This window comes from Bactrocera tryoni, chromosome 4 (assembly GCF_016617805.1).
Source record: "Bactrocera tryoni isolate S06 chromosome 4, CSIRO_BtryS06_freeze2, whole genome shotgun sequence".
NCBI lineage: Eukaryota > Metazoa > Arthropoda > Insecta > Diptera > Tephritidae > Bactrocera > Bactrocera tryoni.
Window position 1 is genome coordinate 68728469 of NC_052502.1, and position 18956 is coordinate 68747424.

At 34.5% G+C, this 18956-nt stretch overlaps 3 protein-coding genes across 5 annotated transcripts; 1 reads left to right on the forward strand and 2 right to left on the reverse strand.

The window, feature by feature from the left end:
* Window positions 1-7: 7 nt before the first annotated feature.
* Window positions 8-2234, reverse strand: LOC120774293 (CXXC-type zinc finger protein 1-like). Its single transcript, XM_040103815.1, has 4 exons — window positions 2170-2234; window positions 1988-2109; window positions 1258-1924; window positions 8-1171 (listed from the first exon to the last, which is right to left on the reverse strand). The coding sequence occupies exons 1-4, from the start codon at window positions 2197-2199 to the stop codon at window positions 386-388; spliced, it is 1605 nt and encodes a 534-aa protein (XP_039959749.1). The 5' UTR covers window positions 2200-2234; the 3' UTR covers window positions 8-385.
* A 334-nt stretch (window positions 2235-2568) lies between these two features.
* LOC120775320 lies at window positions 2569-4716 on the forward strand. 3 transcript variants are annotated; one of them, XM_040105458.1, is made up of 3 exons: window positions 2569-2894; window positions 3219-4027; window positions 4099-4716. In XM_040105458.1, the coding sequence occupies exons 2-3, from the start codon at window positions 3291-3293 to the stop codon at window positions 4517-4519; spliced, it is 1158 nt and encodes a 385-aa protein (XP_039961392.1). In that variant the 5' UTR covers window positions 2569-2894; window positions 3219-3290; the 3' UTR covers window positions 4520-4716. The 3 variants fall into 3 exon arrangements, with proteins under 3 accessions (XP_039961392.1, XP_039961393.1, XP_039961394.1); XM_040105459.1 differs by having other exon boundaries at window positions 3237-4027; XM_040105460.1 differs by lacking the exon at window positions 2569-2894 and adding an exon at window positions 2936-3048 and having other exon boundaries at window positions 3237-4027.
* A 3929-nt stretch (window positions 4717-8645) lies between these two features.
* On the reverse strand, window positions 8646-18956 carry LOC120775072 (NPC intracellular cholesterol transporter 2 homolog a). The gene is made up of 4 exons (XM_040105063.1): window positions 18653-18956; window positions 14565-14678; window positions 11816-11991; window positions 8646-8865 (listed from the first exon to the last, which is right to left on the reverse strand). Exons 1-4 carry the CDS (start codon window positions 18732-18734, stop codon window positions 8782-8784), a joined length of 456 nt encoding a protein of 151 aa, XP_039960997.1. The 5' UTR covers window positions 18735-18956; the 3' UTR covers window positions 8646-8781.

Here is an 18956-nt window from a genome sequence, read left to right on the forward strand (position 1 = left end):
AGCTAAATTTGCAAGTAGAATTATAAATGGCAGTGCTTTAATTGCTGTTACTTAGTCTAGATCGTAGCTAACTTTTTTACAAAGCACATTTGTACATACGTATACATATTTTATAGAATTGAAATAATATATTAAACCATTGAATCAGTACTTCATTCAGAAAATTAACTTAATAGATAGAAGTGCTAGTCGGTAAACATTTGAAATTAGAATTAACGGGTGCATCCGTAATGTGCTTGAAGCCAACTTTATATCTCTATACCTGCGCTAAAAACCAATGATTAGCTTGTTTGGCTAACTGTGGCTTTATAGTTTTTCAAAATTATACACTAGTTTTCATAATAATTTGTCTTCCATTTTTTTTTTTTTTTTCAAACAAATAAGCTTAACTATGACTAGCCACCTCTCCCGTTGTCGAACCAGTATTACTAAAATATTGTTGCCTACAAAGTTCCTCCATTACATCATGATTGTAAGTTGAGTGTAGCATGAGCCCTAAAACACCAGCACGTGATGCCATAAGATGTCGTATGTGACGTTCTTGTTCCAAAAGTTCATCCATTTTCAGCCACTGACGCACTCGTTCTAAGTCAATTTCGGCGCGACGTATCTTTTCCCAAACATAGTGCTTGAAGCAGCTCTTTTTAGGTGCGCGACAAAATTCACCTGTTGGCTTGAAAACGTTTGCCACTAGCGGACAACCGCATACATCAGTCTCACTAATTTTCGGATCCTTACAGTGCTCTGGACAGAGCACGCGCAAACGTTTACAGTAAGTTTTACTAGCAGGATTATAGAAGTCACAGAACATTGAATTGCCTTCGATGCGTGTCTTGAAAATGCTACCAAATGATGCTTGTGATTCATATTTGTTAAAACATTTCTCCATATGTTTGATAGCGGTGCGCGAGTGTATTTCGTGACCGCAGGTAATGCAATACATCGATTGCTCATCTTCGATGTCATTATTGTCTTGTGCACGATTTGTATCTAGCGTACTATGCTTGGCACGGTCAACAATCATATCCAGCTCCATGTGTCGCTTATCGAGTTCGGCTAATGCGAAACGAACCACCGCCTGTTTAGATCGTATCTGATCAAGTTGTTTTTTGTTTTCTTCTTCAGCTCGACAATTGGATAGATTCCATTCTTGCACACGTTGTGGCAGCACCTGAAAAAATTAAACGCATAAATTTAAAGTGACAAAGATATGGCAATTGGAGGTGAAAATATGCAATTTGTAGATTCGAAACTTACCTGAAAAATACGATTGGTCGCTAAATTAATGCCACACACATCGCTGCAGTACTTCGACTGTGGTCTTGCATTGTTTCTGCAACGAGGTCCATAACATTGTCGCACGCCTTCTAAATCTGGATTGATAAATACTTCCGGACTTAGTGAGCGTTTTCGTTTCCGTGAACGTTCTTTCGGCTGTTTTTCCTTACGTTTATGTCGAGTGGGCACTGGTACTGCATTTTGCTGTTGTGTAGGTGGTTGCAATTGTTGCTGTTGAGTTGTTGTTGTTGACGGAGCTTGACACACACGCATCTCACAACGCGGCTTATGACCACCCACACGTATGCGACATGATTCGCATATTCCACAGTTTGGAGCGCGACAACCCTCACAATTACCACAGCGACTTTGTAATTGTTTACTTCCACCTAAAGTTATCGCGCCAATATTGACCTCACGTTGGTTTCCTTGTTCCTTTGCTTTTTTACGTTTATCAGTGTCAGTAATACTAGTAGCTCCACTTGGCGCTGCAGTCTTTTCGACTGGTACAACTCGGAACACAGTTTGTAAACTAGGATCTTCTTCTTTGCATCGCTGGCAATAATAGTGCCTTATGTGTTTAGCCTCCTTCTCAGTGATATTTATGCAGTCACCGTGATACCATTCTTCACAGCCATCACAACCGCTAAAAAATAACGCCCATTGATTAATAAAAATTAATGCAAATTTTTTGGAAAATTTAACTTACATCATGAAGCGAGAACAATCAGAAGTTCTGCAAATGCAATATGCCTGACCATCCTGCTTCATTATAGTTGCGATTTTAGACTTTCTTTCTGGCAAGTCGAACTCACGCGCTATCTCCTCTTTCTACATAAAAAACAATAATAGTTAATTCATAAATTCGTAAAATATTGAAATTTCTCTTACTGATTTCTTATATTTTCGCTTATCAGCCATTTTTCGTGAATGCCAACTAATTATCAAGGGAAAGTATTAATAAAAACAATTGTTTAAATGGTGAGCTTGCCACATGTATCGAACACAAACCACACCATATGTATTTATGTTGGATTTACAAATATTAAAATTTTTTGATGCATTTAAAGAATTTCAACTGAGCACTTTAACAAGCTATTAATTAAAAGAAATGTATTTTTTTAGGATGATATATAAGAAATATAGGAAGTAAATATTTTAAATCAGAACATTAAAACTCAAATCATAAAATCATAAAAGTACATTATTGTAAAACATGTCTTTGAGTGCAACCCTGCTTAGTGCGAACTTTTACATATATTTTTCATTCCACACACTCCGCTTAATATTTGTGCTGATTTGTGCGTGTAAGATTTTATCAGTTGTGTGAAAATTTTGTAAAATAGTTTCACCGCATAATACTATTATTTTTTAATTATATAAGAAAGATAAATAAGCAAAAGAAGTAGTAAAGAAGCATAAGGCACATTATTAACATTATTAACTTATACGCATGTCAAACATAATATTTTAATAACCAGTGAAGTCGAAGGTGAACAACAACAACAAAGTGGAACGCCAACCCTCCAAAATTGTGTTTTCGCACATTTGCCGCCGATTTTACCGCGTGAAAAGTTGGCTGAAATAAATCTAAATTGAAAGCGTTCGTATAAACGGTTAGTAAACGTTAAGGTTTTTGTATTTATAACTTGTTATCTAAATAGTACAAAACGCGAAAATATGGCAAATACTTTTATTGAGTGATTATTATGAATGGACGTTTAATTACCGCGTCGGTGTTTTATGTTTTTGGAGATATGATGTTCTCAAGTAAAATATAATCTTTGAATATTACACCTACTGCTTTATTTTTTTTATACGCAATAAATGTGTAAATAAAGCTAATAGAACAAATTTTGTTGCAAACTTTATATACCTACTCAGTGTATACAAGTTTTAAAGATGTATTTGGAGTCGGAAAGTTATATTTTTTATGATAGTTTTCTTTTTTGTTGCAGAGACTACCAAGTAGGCTTGTAACTAACGCGGTTGAATATAACCTCTTTGACACGATGATACCCACAAACACAGGACTACATTCGGAAGATCACATATATTGCCAACGTCAAAACAGTAATATGACTTTAGAAATACGACAAAATCATCGTGTACCTCTGCAAGCGCAGCAACAATTTTCGCAACAAATCCAGCATACTTTATCACCTCGACAACCACAATTACCCCAACAGCAACAACAAAATTGTAGTGTATCAAACAGACTAGACGAAGTAACGCAAACGTTGCAACAGAACCCTTCACAGCAGCACCAAAGGGCGACAGTTTCCGCTACCGTTTTTACTTCGCACGATTTGGCTGTCGAGAGTGTGATGCCAGGCATATATTTAACAAAGAATTTTATCGCCTGGAATGAGGAAAATTTACGTTCTCATGGCTTTACACATATCATAATAATTGACAAGCACATACAGGAATTGTATTATCCTTCACCCATATTTAAATTATCCACTGAAAATACCACTGTTGATGCATTTGATACATATGAATACTTTAGTCATCCAGCCACTGCGTCACTCAAATTTGGTAAAGAATTTGAAGCGATTGATTTGAATTTTGGCGAAAAATCCTACTTGACCACTGTGTTGCCGAATTGCTATCGCGCTGTTAAATTTATAAATAAAGCCTTACTAGCGGGTGGCACAATCCTGGTAATCGATTGTAATGGCAGTGAACAAAAGTGTGTGACAATTGTTGTGGCGTATCTGATGTACAAGCATAATATAAATTTTAGGTGAGTTTTATGTTTAAACATTTTTGCGCATAATTAAAATATTACATGCATTATTCAATGAATCGTTGCAGCAAGGCATTTTCGCGCCTAAAAGAGCACTATGAAAAGGCTGATCTGGATCGCTTCTATATGACACAATTGTACGAATATGAACCAATATTACAGGTGCAGCGTGCACAATCACGCGGCCAGAGTTGTTCACGTGAAATGTACTCGGCCATACTGAAACGTAAGAAGGCAGATGATGAGGAAACGAGCGTATATGATGGTAGCATGCCATTTTGCGTTAGCAATACTACACAAGACTTTTTCAATTCATTCAATCCGTTAACAAATTTTAATGCGACAACAACAACAATTGCGGAAAGGAATTTGAAAACAGTAAATGCATTTAGGCAACAAAGACAGCACAATGAAACACCGGTGCAACGTGAACACAATGCTGCTTCATCATCAGCAATTTACGGTAGCGATGATTATGCTATGGAGTAAATGAACTGAGTTTTTTTCAATGTTGGCAACCGGTTAAGCTCCTAGGTTAGTAATTTTGTATATAAATTTTTGCATACTTCATATATTTAAGTATGTTTAACTAGTTTTAATTAATGATAAAGTCAGTCCTTTCCTACATTTATATTCCAAATATATGTTTCACTAAGTAAAAATATGACATCATTTCACAAAACAAACTTATTTTGGCCTTCGAAATTACAGTGCTTCCTTAGAAGAAAAATTCTTACTTGTAGATGGTAATATTTCCTTATAGTGAATGCAAGTCAACATTTTTTCGTATTCTCCAGGAGGAGCTTCGAAAAAGGCTGTCTTGCGGTGAGAAATTTTTCTGCTTAAATTATTGGTGATGATAGAAAGACTAGAAAGACAAATTGATATTTTATTTTTTGTTTGTTTTAAATTTACAATTCAGAGTGGCTTAAAAATCTAAAATTTACTATTATAGGAAAACGTATTTCTTTTGTCATTATCTGATATTTATATAATGTTTGAAAATTTCAAGTTGATCCTTTCAGCCGTTTCCGAGTAATTTTCCTCACCGACAGATCAACTTTTCGGACAATATTTTCAAATATACATATGTATATAAGCAATAAATATATTGTTTTTTGAAATTTGCAAGGGGCTATAACTCTTTAATCTATTTTAACATCTATTATTCAAGAAAATGTCACAAATAGTAGGTCTACCTTAAACTATTCTCACTTTTACTTTTAAACACCTTTCAACTTTTTTTCCGAAGAAAATATTGTTCTGCTGACGTCTCCATCAGTTTTTTAAGAAATTTTTATTGAATTATATAGCATATTTCTAGGCTTCATGTAGTTTTATTCACAGTACTTAATTGTCTAGTATATTCACAATAGATTTACAGCAAGCCGACAAACTTTATGAGTGTATCGCAAGTGTGTTTTTATTCCCTGAACAGGGTATATTACGACCACGATCTGACATCAAAAGAACGCATCGGAAGTACATTATATATGCATATAAATGAACAGTTTGACGAGTTGAGTCGTTTTAAGGCAATATAAGAGGATTGCACGCGTCCTAAGATCTATTGTGCCCTCTCCTCAGTCACAACGACCCACCTAGTTCCAGCACATTAATAAATTCCAATATACGGCTCGGTGCTAGTTAGGCGATGTGATCCATATTTGAAGCATGGATCCAAATGCCTTCATCCTGCGTCTGCAGACTGTTATATAGTCAATCAGTAGGTGTTCTGGAGTTTCAGGCTCCATACCGCAGAACCGGCAATTTGCATAAGAAGTTGGGCTCATGTTATATACATAAGTGCTTCTTGAGCTTAAAGTGGCTATCTTACCTACATATGTATGTACATATGTATTTAATAAATAAGTACAATATGTGAATTTCTACGCAAAAGGAATGCTCGATTTTTTTTCGGTAAATCGCTTAAATAGTACTTTTAAATTAATTAAATTTATTTAGTGTTTGTTTTAAATATTTTTTTTCAATTAATTTATTTAAAAACTATACACCCATATGTATGCAAGTCAAATAATAAGTATGGCGCTAATGTCTAACGGTAATTTATAAGTGTATCTTAGTAAATACAACATAAAATAAGAAATTTACACTAAATATTTATATATATTTATATTTCAAATAGCACTAACAATTATTTTGTACGTTTGTATATACATACATATATCTAAATTTACAACATTTATATCAGAAAATAAAGTTCATTTATGTATAAATATCTATCCTTACATATATAGCATATTTGCCAACGCATTGATGATTTGCGTTTTACAAAATTATTTTAATGCGATTTCGATTTCGATGACCCGTATTTGCATAAAATTATCGCTAAAACTAGTGCTTATTTAAAACTCAACTGCTTTTTGTAACCTCATCCTTTATATAGTAAATGTTAAATAGATCCTCACATATCCATATACTGGTGTTTAATCAGTAGTCGTGGGCTGAGGTGCCATTAAACACGAGGAATGGAATTTTTTTTCTATAACGGACAGCACTCGGCATACAAACGATTTAAAACAAGAAGGGTGTTACATTTGACTGCACCGAAGCTATAATATCCTTCACAGGTACATTTCTTACAGCATAGGTATAAAAACTTTATCTTGATCGTACAGTTTATATGACGGCTTTATGCTATAGTCAACCAATCTGAACAACATGTTCGGAAATTATTGCGCCGCCTTGTATAATAATCATGCCAAATTTCGTAAATATATGTACATATATGTTTTACATTAAGGGGTTACATGGGTTTCTTCGGATAAAAAATAGCTTGTTTTTTAACAAATTTTAAAAAATTAAATGTTTTATTGAAAAATTTATTGGTACACTATTAACAAAGTACAAAATGAAAATTTCAGTGAAAATTTCGTAACATATTTTTTTAAATAGTTGTAATCGAAAAAAGAATTCTTCGTCCAAGTCTTTAAGAAATGTATCTCAAAGACCTGTCTAAAATTTCATGAAGATCGGTTGAGTAGTTCTCAAGAAATCCTACCAACCGACTTCAAAAACACAGTTTCGTGAGAAACGCGCTTAACGACGGCACACTTAGCCTAGCTACCTCGAGCGGAAAAGTTTTCAGGGCCGTATTTCCGAAATTATTACTCGGATCAACTTGAAAATTTTAAAACCTATTCTAGAGGTGTTGTAGAATTCAATAAGACAATAAAAAAAATCGATATTTAGAAACGCGTAAACCCTTGTAACCCTTAAAGAACTTGATTTGGATTAGTCAGTTTGTATGGCAGCTATATGCTCTCGTCGTCCGATGTTGGCGATTCCTACAAATGAGCAAGCTCATTGGGAAATTTTCAGATTCATAACTCTAAAACTCAGGGGCTAGCTCGCGTATATTTAGACGGACATGGTTGAATCGGCTCAGCTCGTCACGCTGATCATTTATAATGGGTGATCCAAGTAGAGGTACTTTTTTCAATAACCTGAGTCGTGTGTCATGTTATTTTTGTTTATTATTGTTTGACATTTCATCATGAAAAGTCTTACGTCTAACGTTTGCAAATCATTCAACTTTATTACGAAAATTCACATTATTGGATAATATTCGACCGAATGACTACGTCAAGCACGCAGTGAAGAAATTAAGCAGTCATAGCTGAGAGTGTACACGAAGACCGTGGAGAGTCGATTCAGCGACGTTCGCGGCAACTCGGACTCATGTATGTAACGACTTGGCGCTTTTTACCTCGATATCTTAAATTGAAAGCGTACAAAACACAGCTTGTGCAGGAACTGAAGCCGCCCAACTTTCCCAAGCGACATCGCTTCACTCTATGTGCTCTTGAAGGATTCCAAGAAGACGACGGTTTCGAGCCGGTTTCATCCAGAAAATGCTACGGTTTTGTGTGATATGTAGACCGGTGGTATCATCGATCCATATTTCTTCAAAAACGATGCCGATGAGAACGTAACCGCCAAAGACGACGTTATCGCGGCATGATAATTGGATTTTTTGATGCTTGATGTCAAAACTCGTGATTTCGGCGAAATTTGGTTTCAACAAGACGGCGCCACTTCCTACACATTGCAGCAATCAATAGATTTATTGAGAGAATACTTCGGTGAGCAGCTAATTTCACGTTTTGGGCTGGTCAATTGGCCACAAAGATCGTGTGATATCACACCGTTGGACTTTTTCCTATGGGATATATAAAGTCTAAAGTGTATGCGGACAATCCCACTTCGATTCAGGCCTTGGAGTAAAACATCACGCGTGTCATTCACCGAATCATTCGCATATACAAGTACAGTTCAGAAACTCAAAATACAGTAGCTACACGCCGATGAACGCTCCAGTTCTGAAAGTAATGAAAGTATTTAATGCAGGTGGTAGGAGAGCAAAAGGAAATGATCTCCAATACCCTAAAATATAGTCCATCAACACTATTGGTACATTACAACTACAAAAAATTAGTTAAATTGGAATTTCGGTAGCTTTTATTCACGCTCAATCATCTAGCAGAGCTGTAAATTTCAAAATAATAGTTCCAGCTAAAAGCCCTTGTGGAGCGTCACAGCAGGTAAGTTTCAGCTATATTTATATATTATTTATTTCATTAAGACACTGATGTTATTATATATTCATACATATATAAATGTTTTATTTATTTATTTCCAACTTTTCCAACTTGTCAAATGAACAGTTGCCTAACATACTGGCCACATTTTTGTTTTTTCATATTTAACTATATTTTCGTGATACATATTTATTGTATTTTAGCCGGTATTTGTACACAAATGATGTCCTCGCTGTTCTGGTCCTGCAATTCCCATTTAACAAGTACATTTACCTGTAAATTAAATGGAGAAAATTACTCAAAAGAAAATGGAAAAATGTATTTGTGAATATTTTGATAAAAACAATGAAAAACGTTAACTTCGGTTGCACCGAAGCTATAATACCCTTCACAAATTAAAAGGCTTTCATACAAGAACTAAATTTTGCCCGGCCTAAAAAAAAAATTAATCGGAGATTCTGGCATTGCTTATGTTGTGGCTAATAATCAATGCCAAATTTTATGAAGATATCTCGTCAAACAAAAAAGTTTGTCTGTAGTTGTGCTGTAGTGATCTGATCTGATCATAGTTGTCTGTGATAATGTTTTCAGAGATTGTAGCTCTTTCTTAGACAATAATCTAAGCCATATTTAGTGAAGTTAAGTATCTTCTTAAATGAAATAGTTTTCCATACAAAAACTTAATATTGATCGCTCACTTTGTATCGCAATCGTTCTATAGTGTTTCGATATCGGTATTTTCGCCAAATGAGCAGCTTCTTGAGAAGAAAAAGACGTGCAAAATTTCAGCTCGATATCTAAAATACCGAGGGACTAGTTATCGTATACATATATAGACAGACGGCTATGACTAAATCAATTGAGCTCGTCATAGTATGATTGTTTTATATACTGTCGTTTCCTTCTGGGTGTTACAAACTTTGTGACAAATTAATTTTGCTTTCATTTGACCGAATACCTCTTTTCGTGTGAGCAGTCGTATTAATAGCACTACTCTTTTTATTATCAGTACCAGTCTTAGCAGAAGCTATCACAATACTACATATCGAATTTTAAATACTTCCTTCTTCGATCCAGCTGGAGGAGGTGATCCTATCCTATACCGATATTTGATTCTTTAGACACCAAAAAGTTTATATTTCTCATATTCTTGAGTAATAATATTCGCTTTAACTAAGACATTTTATTTAATTATTTTAGAATATATAGGGTGTGCTTTTTTGAGTTATAGACTTCGATAAGCTAAACTTAAGCTGTCAAAGTAAGCACGTATGGTTGACATTTATGTGCAACAAATTACCTTGAAAAGACTTATAACGGAACAACAAAATCGTGAAAATTTATCTCCTAAACCGGCATTAAAATTATTACCGTTAAATCATGGTTCAAGTGGTAAGGCACATAGAGAGGTTGAACTTGAATAAGCAAAATTGCCATATTTTGAGCTCGAACAATATTGACAAGATTCTGCAGACTCTTTAGCAACTAGATGAAATTTATTCTCTATTGTGATTTGCATGCTTTTATGCTTTTTCCATAATGGATACGGAAGCGAAGCAAAGGGATCGGGTATTGAACGAGGGCAAGACGAAATGTCTCCTGTCATCAAACAAACAGTCGTCGCACTCGGGTTGACAGTTATACCTGTAACTTCAAAGTCGTAGATAATTTCGTCTATCTTGGAACCAGTATTAACGGCAACAACATTGTCAGCCTCGATATCCAAAGCAGAATAACTCTTGCCAACAGGTCCTACTTCGGACTAAGTAGACAATTGAGAAGTAAAGCCCCACCTCGACGAACAAAAACAAAACTCTATAAGTCACTCATCATTCCCATCCTGCTATATGGTGCAGAGGCTTGGACGATGACAACATGTGATGAGTCGACGTTACGAGTTTTCGAGAGAAAGGTTATGCGGAAAATTGATGGTCCTTTGCGCATTGGCAACGGCGAATATCGCATTCGATGTAACTATGAGCTGTATGAGATATACGACGACATTGGCAGCGGCTAGGTCATATCGTCCGAATGGACGAAAATACTCCAGCTCTGAAAGTATTGGACACAGTATCTGCCGGGAGAAGCAGAGGAGGAAGATATCTCCACTCCGTTGAAAAGACCAGGTGAAGAAGGGCCTGGTTTCACTTGGAATCTCCAATTGGCGCCACCTTGCGAAAAGAAGAAGGTACTGGCACGCTGTTGTTAACTCGGCTATTACCGCGTAAGCGTTGTTTAAGCCAGTAAAGAAAAACCTGATTGACACTTTTATTAAACTGCATAAAAAGTCAACTTTACTGTAAAAAAAATAGAAATGAAATAAATTGAGGCTTGCAGAGCGACCTAAGGTCTATTCTACCCTTCCCTCTGTCACACAGTCTTACATAGGCCCAGCAAAAAAATTGATATTAGTAAATTCTAAGATTCTGTTATTGAAGCGAGGCCTTAATCCTGTGTCTACAGTCTACAGATTACGATTAGCATAGGAGGCAATACTCCTGCTTCTAAAGCCTGCTTCTAGAGCCTAAAATGCCACAAGTAGCCGAAATTTGTTCCTGGTGAGGTTAATTATTCTTTATAACCCAATGTGGTTATAGCCAATCCTATCCAATTTCGCCAGTTGCATGCCTGTAAATTGTTGCTAATGTCTTTCCACAACTTTACTGTCAGTGATGAGTGCTACAAACAAATAGTTTCTGACTTGTTGGTGTCCTAAGTCCATATCAATCTTCTAAACCTTAAATGGTGCCAACAAGTTATAGAATCCGTGAAACCCGCACTGCATACCAACGAAGTTTCGGTTGTTGAAGCAAATTATGGTTTCTGGGAGTCTCTTAATTTTAAAATTAGATCTGGTTTTTGTCATACCTTTTTAGGGTAATTACTGTCACTGTTCTGTGCCTGTCAATCAGTTACAACTAACCAGTTCGAAACCCTTATTCAACAAGTTACTGTTGTGATAAGGTAGATCACAGTGAAAAATTGGTCCTAAATTGGTTGGATAGTTTTCATAAGATGAAGTTGCCATGAACATATGCATATGCCCCTTCTAATGATAATATCATAAAGTTTGCACACTGGTAGCGCCAAATTATTGTTAATCTTTTTAATGCTTCAGCGTTTTATTTAAAATAAAACTTCTATAACACTAAAACGCACACTTTATACAATATATATATATGTATATATATATATATATGTTTATAAGTATATTTTTACAAACCTTGGGATAAGCCTTTAGCACCGGCAAAGTGGCTTTATATTCATATGTTTCGCCCTTCTCAAGCGGGCATTTAAGTCCGCTGTCAACGCAAGCATCGGGATTCTGCAAATGGAACGGCATCTCGACGCCCAGCACCTTGCCATGCACCACCGTTGTAATTTTCGATGCAATCTCATCTGTAAATAAATTACGAAAAATTTAATAAAGCTCATTAAAGCAAATAATAATCAAAATTGCTTATATATTATTATTAAAAGTTTAAAAACCCCTGTTATCAGCGACCTCTATTGAAAACAAGGCTTTGCAAGTGAAAATTTGCAAATTAAACGGAAGCAATCTTGCGATAGTGATTGGCACGAGTATTGTTAAAACAGCCGCGTAATGTATATTTAATAATTTTAAATTTTTCTTACTAAATAGAAAAGCCGTTGAGGTCATAGGTGGCATCTATCTTATCTTTAAAGGAAAGTTATAATTTTTGACCTCATTATATTATGTAAATAGTTTTTTTACATGTGTTTATAACTCAAAATCTTCCTAAAAACCTATAAAAAATTTCCCCAACGCATAAATAAATAGAAAATTGTATATCATATATTTTCTGAACATAGTTTCGAACATACCGTCGTTTAAATTTTGTACCACTTTTTCCAACAAAACCGGCCTCGTCCTGTCAATAACATGCCGAGTACCGGTTCCCAACTAGTCAATCGTAGCTTGATAATATATAATTCACTGGACATATTCAGAAAAAAAGTAGTCTAACTCAGGAAAATCACTTGAGTTAAGTCAGTTCGTCCAAACAATAAGTGTGTAAAAGTTTAGGTGCGGCATAAGGGTTAATTTTAAGCCCAGACCTGTGGAACATTAGTTATGGCGGAATGCTAAAACTTGAAATGCCAGACGAATCATATTGAAGCGGCTACGCAGATGACATAATCACAGACCGAGACACAGAGGAAGCCCGAAGAAAGCTGAATCAGGTCATGATTCGGACGCAAACATGACTCGATTCACATAGCCTCCAGCTCGCTACAGAAAAAACAGAGCTACTGCTGACGAACAAGCACATTATTGTCGTAATAAGCATGCAAACGTCTTAGGATATTCTAAGAACACAAAATGCTATGAATTACCTAAGCGTAAGACTGGACCCCAGATTAGCCTTCTGGGTACGAATCCAGCACGGCGCAGGAAAGACAGCGAAAATCACCTCCTATCTTAGCAGACTATTGGCAAACATCTTATTGTCAACAACCACCAGCGTCTTACTATACGGAGCAGAGATTTGGGCAGATGTGCTAAAAAAGGAAAACCGGCGTATGGTATTGACCAGAGCGCAGCGCATCGCAACCCTCAGAGTTGCAGCAGCTTACCGAACTGTGTCAGGTGATGCAATATTGATCATATGTGGTAATGCTCTCATTGATCTTCTAGGATACGAAAGAAAAAAACTGTGGGAACGAAAGAAAGCTGATGAAAATAACAAGAGCAGAATTGACGGAATGAAGAAAGATACGATACTCGCAGCGCAACGAAGATGGGAGATTTACACTTATGAACAAGTAAACGAGATTTACACTTATGAACAAGTAAACGACACGAATATTTCAGAAGTACTCTCATAGAATGGGTAAAGTCGAAGAGTCGTTATGCCTAAATAACGACGTAACAGAAGACAGGGCAAAGCACACATTCTTTAAATGTGTAACAGGAACGTACCGTCGTAGAAGACCTGGTTGGTTCAATAAATGTGGACGATTTAATTGGTGTCATGCTGGAGAGCGAAATAAACTGGAGGTTATCCAGAAATACACAGCAATTTTGCTACAAAAAAGTAGGACCAGAACACAAGTGTAGATGTAACTCTCAATGAGAAAAATGAGAACACCACGCCGAACTAATGCAAACGCGGTTCCAGGCTGAGCGACGGTTCCTTAGATGGGGGTGTTTTCAGTGATCTGCAAGTGGCGCAGAACGTTGCAGTGGCGACAGCTCTAATGATGCGGAAGGCATTTTCCACTCGCTTTGTTGACCTGCTAAACTCATTTCGCGCTTGGAGCATTGATATTGATTTATGGAATCAAGGAGTCACGGATCATTTGACGGCAATGCTTATTACATAAGTATTTACGGGACTGTTGCCTCTTCGCTCAGTTTTACAAAAGCATGAATCAATAATGCATTCGGCATTTAAGTCACAGCAGAAAGCAAGATTTTTGGATGAAAGAGGACCTGGGAACTTCTTCAGTATACGCACTAAAAATGTGTCTTATTTGCGTTTGATGGATGAAAGAAAGTCTGAGAACTTCTTGAGGTTTGTTCGTACTCTAAAAACTTCAAAATTACTTACTTATACAACCGTAAATGTGGCTTATCACTGAAGCTGATTGGACGGAGAAAATGTAAATGAAAATTTTGTGTAAAGATTGTGGATTTTGGACGTAAATTTTCAGGATTATTAAACGTTGTTCGGGGATAAGCCTTTGCATAGTAATTTGAACTTAAATGACAGACTCATGTCCTCGATTTGACAGCTGGTTTGACAGTTATCCTGTTGGAAAATTGTATACCTCTAATACTCTTAAAATTATACCCTATACGATACCTATTGGGTACTAAATAGCATTTATATGAGTATCTTAAGAAACTACTGTCGGCAGAAATGATATAATTATTGGTTTAAAATTATTTAAGAAATATTTGTTTTTTATTAAGATAATAAGTTTTCCAAAAAATATCCACTTACTTAGCGCGAAGTTAATTGTGATCGAAGCCGTTGTATTGCGCTTGAGTATGCATTCATTTTTGGTGGTATCACAGTCCGATATGATGACTTTGGTGAAACTGCCAGTTTTTGAACCTGAAATGGCAGCAAAATATCATGTTCAATTAAACTTAATAATAATTCTTAGAAACCGAAATTAATATAAACATAATATAATATTAATTTTCAGCGAAAGAAATATAAAAAAAAATATTTATATGGCTGGTCCTAGACTTTGAATTTTTCGATACCGATGCACCCGTCTATCATGGGTACGTTTAATTTGAGCTTTTCAGCGTGTTACGTCACTATGACCCATCATAATTAGCATAAACTATATAATAAAAGTTGTTTACCGCATCAGTTGCCACGAAACTCGCAACTAAAAGTTGGAGCGTTAGCTTCAGAGAGACCTATTTAAATTATTTTTCGCAAACTCGCTTATCTGGGCATTACTGTACCAGCCTTCTTATATATTTCAGCTAGTCTCATACATATGTATAACCTAATTTAATTTAATCAAATCCATTTAAACGAAACGACTCGTACTACAAGTATGAATGAAAATCGTTGTATGAAAGACGTGGAAATGTGACAAAGCGCGAGAGAATTCATTCATGTAATGAAAATCGAAAAAGTATTTGTATTCGCAACAAATTGAATAAAAGGCGGTCAGATTGAGCTATCTGACGATGAACAAGTAAATTACGATCTTTGATATGTGCAAAGCAGAACAGGAAAAATTGGCATGAATATAGGCACAAATTTATACTTCTAGATATATTATATAGATACATGTGGCTTGTTACATAGAAACGTATGCAGATGTAAGCTGCCATCTGTTATTTGATATTTACCCGACACGTGGAAGTTCTTTTACGGTTGTTTTCATGGCAAAAATATAACTTAAGCATTACCATTGAATAGGTCCCAAGGGGTTATGGTTACCACATCCTTTTTCGTTCGAGGCCTTTATATCTACATTCACCATCGGCCGTCTTTAATATGTGTCCGATTGCTGTGTTGGAGGTGATTCTTGAGCTCCTGTTGCTTTTTGGATCAAACCGCTTTCGAAATATGAGAATGATAGGGAGAGAATCAACTGAAAGGTCCTCTGTCTCTGCCAATCGTATATATTTTAATTAAGAGTTCATACTGAGCGGAAAAAGATTGGGTAGCTGCGCTTTCAGTAAACATTTCTGTAAGACACCACTTTAATGGTCCTAGGGCGGTGCAAAAACAGCGGAACTTATTAATGGCGGACTAGTACATCCCAACCTCTATGATGAAGTACTCTCTACCACCGTGAAGAAGTTTTCAAGCATCTCCCAAGGCGAGGTTTTTGTTTATAGTCGGTGTGCGGCGATAAATCTACAGCACAACCAATAATAATTAAAATATCAATTATAGTGATGGTCAAACAGCACTAAATGCTGCCTCGTCCTACGATATATAATCTCCCTTGCATGGAAAGAATAAGACTATCAGTACATGATCTTATCCATCTTATATGGGTGCTTAAGCATAGCAATAAAAGTGAAATGAGTTAGTGGACCACTCAAGTAAAAAAAGAGACTTCGAGAGGAGATATATTGAACTGGATCTATACTAATCAAAAAAAAACTCCACAAAGCCGAAAACTGAACTGAATAAACAAGTCACTGCAAACTGAGTTTTCTCTACAAAGTAATCATATGATCGAAAAAAACTGGCATTGCTGGGAGTATGTGGAAGAGGCATCGGAGTATAGCGTTACAGGATGTAGAGACGAAGTCGTCGGATTTGGGACTCCGCAAAAAGATTGGATTAACTCTTTTGTCCCCACAAAATTTTTGTTAAAATTCCATCAACTAGAATGTGAGCTTATGTGTAGAGGTGAGAAACCAATAGACCACAGGTGGTAACCTCGTTTCAAGCTAATCTACATCTGTCTACTCCCATTTAGTTGCTTAATATTTGAATGATAGAACGCCGTGTAAATTGTGCTGTCCCAAAATTATGAAACAATATCCAAATATCTTATGACTATGAAGAAACGCTAAATCTTTGATAAGGATTTTGTTTCTTTCTCACAAAGATTTCTGTTTTCGTTTTCTAGCAAAGTTTTCGGTTTATTGATTAGTAACAAAAATAATGTTATTTTTAATTTAACGGTAAAATATGAAGATTCCGCGTAGACAGGTGTGAAATTGTAGTTTATTTTATCATCCTGTATGTAAACAAATGTACATATGTTTGTATATAAAATAGCTCAGTATCGAAAAAAATTTGAATTTCTTATCGCAACAAAAATATTTTGATAATTAAATTTTCAGTAACAAAAAAAAAAACATAGAGATTATATTTATTAAGAGATTAGAAATCATAAAAATATATTTGTTTTTTTTTGTTTTAAATGAGTTATTATTGATTCAATTTAACTGTATAGTTAATAATAAATATGTCTACAATAAATGACATTTTAAAAATCCAGATATGTCTACCTTCGTACAAGATTTTGAGGATTAAATTAAGAAAATTATGAATAAAATCCTACTATTATACTACTATTCAGTCATAGTCGTATGTATGTGGTGTAACCACAACGACAGGTCTCAGAATTTACATTTTTATTAATTGTTCAATTAAGTTATTCTTTTCTTGAACGAGGGTGAATGCAAAAAATGTACAAAAATGCTATGTGTGTGAATCACTTCAAACTTAAATAGAATTTAAATAGTCAATTAAACTACGAATATTAATTGTTATTGCATTTCTTTCCTAAAAAAGTTGTAATATAGAAAACAAGTAAAAAGACTCATCACTATTTGCATTTTTGGAGAGAACTGCTTTTATGTCACTGTAAGGCTATCTTTATATCTATGATCACATCTTTATTATGCGCGGACCACCATGTAAAAGTGCTTACAACAACAATTTTTCTGAAGTGAGTTTTTTTTAATGTTTTTAGAAAGATTGTAATGAAATTATATATCACTCTGGGCAAAAAATAGCAAGTCTTTTTAATTTAGATTTCCGCAAAAACCGATCAAAATATTTTTTTTTTTCGTTCGACCACTTATTATTATTTGTTTGTTTCAATTAATTTTAACATGAAAATATATATACATGCTATACGAAAACCATATACACTCCTGGCCAAATTAATAGGTATGTTTTTTGAATATTTAGTAAAAAATTTTGATGGTTATAAATAATTTATATGAAAATATAATACACACATGTATATAAAATATATTTATGCCACAAATTTGAAAACCATAACACCGCTGACCATATAATCAGGCACAATTTTATTCAAAGAGTTTCGATCATTTATTATTATTTGTTAGTATTAATTAATTTACATATTATATGAGACAAAATACCTTATCTAAAAGTATTTACATAAATAAAATTTAATAATAGTAATTCAAAAAAAAATTCTACAAAATGTAAAGAATGGTGCTCAAATTATCAAAATTTTAGGTTGCAAAAAAATGAATTTATACATTTTTTTATTTAAAATTTAAAATAAAATTGATTCACATTTCAAGTTTTTGCTTGTAAAAAAATATAAAAAAAAAATATAGCAAAAATTTTATTTAAAAATTAAAACAAAATGATTTCAAATTTAAAGATTTTGAATATAAAAAAATTCAAATACAAGTAAAATGTAGGACGCTCCAATTTAGCACAAAAAAATTTACATTTAATATAAAATGATTTTTTAATGCTTTGTTTCAAAAAAACAAAAAATTTCAAATATAAAAATTTCAAAAATGTGCCCGTTTTAATAGGTCCAACCGGATTGCTGATTTTTCAAAATTATTTTTTTGTTGTGCAGTGTATGTACATATATCATGCATTTTTACAGAAAGCGTGCATTTCTTATGCACGGCACCTCACGTAAAAAATGTTGTAACGGTATTTAATTATATTTATAATATTAATAAAGTGTACTAGTTTTGTAGAGTTTCTTTCATATACATTTGTATGTACATACGTTTCACACGTTTTGAAAATATTTTTTTTTTACAATTTTTTAAACTATTTTTTGCCTATTATATTCCTGCTTAATCAATATTTACCACAATCAGTGAATTGTAGTCCATAAACGACGCTCGAACAAACTGTGATGGCGAAGACTAAAAATACGAAATTCTGCTGCATTATGATTTTTAATAAATTTTTGCTTCTGTTTTATAAATAACAGCAAAACTCTCGCTTTTTAATATTTTTTACAGTTTCACTTTTATATTTTTTTTATTAAATTATCGTCAAATATGAACCGCTCGTTAACGCCGCTAAATATCTACTGAATTTTGTTGTGTGAAAATGCAAAATATTAGCGCAGCAGGCTCGTCAGTCAAACCAAGAACAAGCCGCAATCGT

Excerpts from the sequence above, each read along its gene's own strand:
- LOC120775320 (XM_040105458.1), top strand. The coding sequence starts at position 3,291 with ATGATACCCACAAACACAGGACTACATTCGGAAGATCACATATATTGC. Across the intron at positions 4,028-4,098 it reads AAGCATAATATAAATTTTAG|CAAGGCATTTTCGCGCCTAA; the intron begins GTGAGTTTTATG and ends GAATCGTTGCAG.
- LOC120775072 (XM_040105063.1), bottom strand. The coding sequence starts at position 18,734 with ATGCAGCAGAATTTCGTATTTTTAGTCTTCGCCATCACAGTTTGTTCG. Across the intron at positions 14,679-18,652 it reads ACTACAATTCACTGATTGTG|GTTCAAAAACTGGCAGTTTC; the intron begins GTAAATATTGAT and ends CTGCCATTTCAG. Across the intron at positions 11,992-14,564 it reads CACAATTAACTTCGCGCTAA|ATGAGATTGCATCGAAAATT; the intron begins GTAAGTGGATAT and ends ATTTATTTACAG.
- LOC120774293 (XM_040103815.1), bottom strand. The coding sequence starts at position 2,199 with ATGGCTGATAAGCGAAAATATAAGAAATCA. Across the intron at positions 2,110-2,169 it reads AGCGAAAATATAAGAAATCA|AAAGAGGAGATAGCGCGTGA; the intron begins GTAAGAGAAATT and ends TTTTTTATGTAG. Across the intron at positions 1,925-1,987 it reads GATTGTTCTCGCTTCATGAT|CGGTTGTGATGGCTGTGAAG; the intron begins GTAAGTTAAATT and ends GTTATTTTTTAG.